This window comes from Mauremys reevesii, linkage group 13 (assembly GCF_016161935.1).
Source record: "Mauremys reevesii isolate NIE-2019 linkage group 13, ASM1616193v1, whole genome shotgun sequence".
NCBI classification, from domain to species: Eukaryota; Metazoa; Chordata; order Testudines; family Geoemydidae; genus Mauremys; species Mauremys reevesii.
The window spans coordinates 15,704,634-15,708,203 of NC_052635.1; the positions used below are offsets into that span (position 1 = coordinate 15,704,634).

A 3,570-nucleotide genomic window follows, 5' to 3' on the forward strand; every position below is an offset into this window, starting at 1 on the left:
TGCCTACATGCCTTTGGAAATATGCTCAAGCCTCTGAGCACTGGATCATTGTTTAGTTCTATTCAGATGCTTATACCTCAATTATGGCATCCATTGGTGGGGTGTATCCCAATCTCTCACACAGAACCACTTCACTACACAAATACTGGTTATAAAAATGGAGTGGACTTGCTCATGGAAACATTTATAGATCAGTGGTTCTTCTTTATGCTTTTTAAACACCTCTAGTCCTCGCAATATTGTCAACCTCCATCTTTCCAAGAAGCGTTGGTCTTGTTTGTTTTCTAACTTCAAATTCTCAGGTGGTACAAGAATTACATCCCAGATGAACTGTCAGATGGAAGGCAATTTCCCTGCTCACAATGTGGCGTTTCGGAGACTGTGGCTGTGTTAAAAGGTATCTCCGTTCACAGTCATCAAGGTTTCCAGAACAATCAGTGTTTGATCCTCTTTTAAGTTTCCCATAGAGTGGATTTTGTCCTACCTCGTTATAATATTTTAGCTTCAAGAGGAACCCAGTCTATTTAGGTATGTTATGGAATTGAAGAGCTTATAACAAAGCACTCTTCTTTATCTACAGATGCAACACATCAGAGCATTCTCAGACTCTGGAATTATTATTCTTTCTTCCCTTTTTTCTATCTTTCTTTCTTACAGTTCATATTTTTCATTTTTTTCACTCCTCTCTCAATTGCTTCATTTTCTCTGTTTCATTCTATTTTCAGTTGGATGCTGCACAGAGGCTATGACTACTGACTTTTGGAAGCAGTAACACATGAGGTAATGGGATAGCTGATTGCTGCTGAAGCACTGTTGGGATGGAAGGGCATAAGGAAAGAGATATGAGATAGGCTTCCTCTGGCCATCTCTAAGACCAGCCACCTGGCCTCATCTCTCTATGCGCCTGCTCTCTTCTATAGGTAGGGCCCTACCAATTTCAAAGACATGAAAAATGCATTATGAACTATGAAATAAGCCAGTAAAGGGGGCCCCTATCTCCAGGTGGGCGGTGTGGGGGCGGAAGAACTTGTCCTTCTCCTTCACAGCTGCCTTTGGGGCCAGAGATCAGAACCACCTCCAGGTGCCTCCCCCTGCTGCAGGACGCTCTCTGGTACTGGGCAGCAGCCCCAGACATTCCTGAATCTGGAGGAGACTTGTGGGGTTGTGTCCGATCTTCCCTGTGCTGCTGGGAGTGCCTCAACAAGTGGGGCTCCTAGCTCTGGCTGGGCAGGGGAGGTACAGGACTCCACCTCCAGGAACCTCCTGTGGCTGCAGGAAGCTCTGTGGTTGCTGCCTTCACAGTCCAGCTCTGAAGGCAGCACAAGAGCGAGGATGGCAATCTCATGACCCCCCTACAACAGGTTTGCGACCCCCCCATCCCCTTTTGAGTTTGGACCCCCCCCCCAGTTACACCACCTTGAAATTTCAGATTAAACAGCTGAAAACGTGTCATTTACCAATTTTCAAATTCTATGGCTGTAAAATTGACCATCATAGACCATGGATTTGGTGGGGCTTTATCTTTAAGAGCCTTCTTCTGACACAAGATAACATAATCCTGCCTGTTGATTGAGTGGCAGAAATGTTTGCAGCACAGCTGAGGGGTAAGCCAGAACTGATGATCTTTATTATAGTTCCAACTACTAGAATTATGCAAAACAAACAAAAACAAAAAACACCCCCTATGTACAAGAGTATTGTTTAAAGTTCAAAATCAGACTCTACTCTTGCCAACTTTACAACCTTAATTCAGCACCTTTGTTCATATGTGTTATGCTATGGGATTTAATCACATTAACATATACTGTTTTCTTGCCCAAGAGCCTTGCCTTGCATGGGATGGATGTACAAGGGGTAGAATGACAGTTGCATGAGGAACTGTAGATGTTCTGGTATTTCCTTACTATTGAGTGCTTAAATTTACAACCAAATAGCATTTTATAGATACAGATATATAGATGATACATTGCCCCTCTCTACTGCCATTTCCCCGACTATGAAATGGAGATGCTAACCTGTAGCAGGAGTGGGAAGGTTTAATTAATAACCACTAGGCACTCTGAGAGCTTGGGTGGCAGGTACATGTTGAAATACAAATTATAGCGATTTGTGCATCTCTTTCTGCGCTGGCATGTGTCCCTCCCATCCTCAGCAATGAAGAACCAGACAGAGGTGAGTGAGTTTGTCCTCCTGGGCCTGACCAATCTCCCAGGGCTGAATCACTTCCTCTTCCCTCTCTTCCTCCTGCTCTACGTGACCAGCCTGCTGGGTAACGGGGCCATCATAACCACGGTAGTGGCCGAGCCCCGGCTCCACACCCCCATGTACTTCTTCCTCGGCAACCTCTCCAGCCTGGACATCTGCTTTTCCACAGTTACTGTGCCCAAGATGCTGTCTGGTTTCCTGTATGAGCACCAGACCATCTCCTTTGCCGGCTGCCTGGCCCAGCTCCACTTTTTCCACCTCCTGGGCAGCAGTGAGGCCGTGCTGCTGGCCGTCATGGCCTACGACCGCTATGTTGCCATTTGCAACCCATTGCGCTACAGGCTGGTCATGAGTCCACAGACCTGCCTGCTCTTGGCAGCGGCCACCTGGTCCACCAGCTTCCTGCACGCCCTTATATCCACAGTCATGACCTCCCGTCTACACTTCTGCGGCTCCAGCCTTGTCCCCCACTTCTTCTGTGATATCAAGCCCCTGCTGAGCCTGGCCTGCGGCAGCACTCACCTCAACCTGACCCTGCTCAACATCGATGCTGGTGTCCTTGGTCTGAGTTCATTTGTCCTCACACTCTTCTCCTACATCTACATCATCTCCTTCCTCCTCCTGAAAGTCCACTCACGGGAAAATAGGAGAAAGGCCTTCTCCACTTGCGCATCCCACCTCACCGTGGTGTCTCTATTCTATATGCCAGTCCTCGGCAACTACATGATTTCCTCACCGGGTTTCCCCTCTGAAAGAGACATGATACCCACACTCATGTACAGCATCATCACCCCAGTTCTGAACCCCCTGATCTACACCCTGAGAAATGAGGAGGTGAAAACAGCCCTAAAGAAATTCCTGAACAGAAAACTCTTCCCTAAATGAACATGAATTAAATGAAGACAAAAAAGAACAGTACTTTTTTATTACAATTTCCCCTTAGTGATGTCACTGCAGGGCAGAATTAAAGTTATGTGGGAACCCAAATGTCATTTGTTATTGTAAGATGTTTGGGTTTTGTTTAATTATAATGGTGACTATCCTGTGTCCTTTTGGGGAAAATTACAACATCCTTCTAATATATTTATCCCAAAATTACTGAAGAGGTCTGAACGTTAACTCCACTTTATAGTCTGCTATTGCATAAACTTTGAGTTAGAGACATAATGTGGGGGAGACAAAGGGTAATGACAAATAATCATATAAAATAAATAAAATTATTCAATTAGAGCATGTGCATAATATTTCCCTGAGTTTCACTCTCTGAGAAGCTGGAAAACCCTTTGATAGGTCAGATTTAAGGTTATATGGGTGAACTATATGTGTAATTCCACAAATTAACATGTTTGGATTTCTTACATGCTA

The 3,570-nt window shown here is 45.1% G+C and overlaps 1 protein-coding gene across 1 annotated transcript; it reads left to right on the plus strand.

The window, feature by feature from the left end:
• The first annotated feature begins 2,154 nt into the window (after window positions 1–2,154).
• LOC120381212 (olfactory receptor 12D1-like) lies at window positions 2,155–3,090 on the plus strand. Its single transcript, XM_039499352.1, has one exon. It carries the CDS (start codon window positions 2,155–2,157, stop codon window positions 3,088–3,090), a length of 936 nt encoding a protein of 311 aa, XP_039355286.1.
• The last annotated feature ends 480 nt before the right edge of the window (window positions 3,091–3,570 follow it).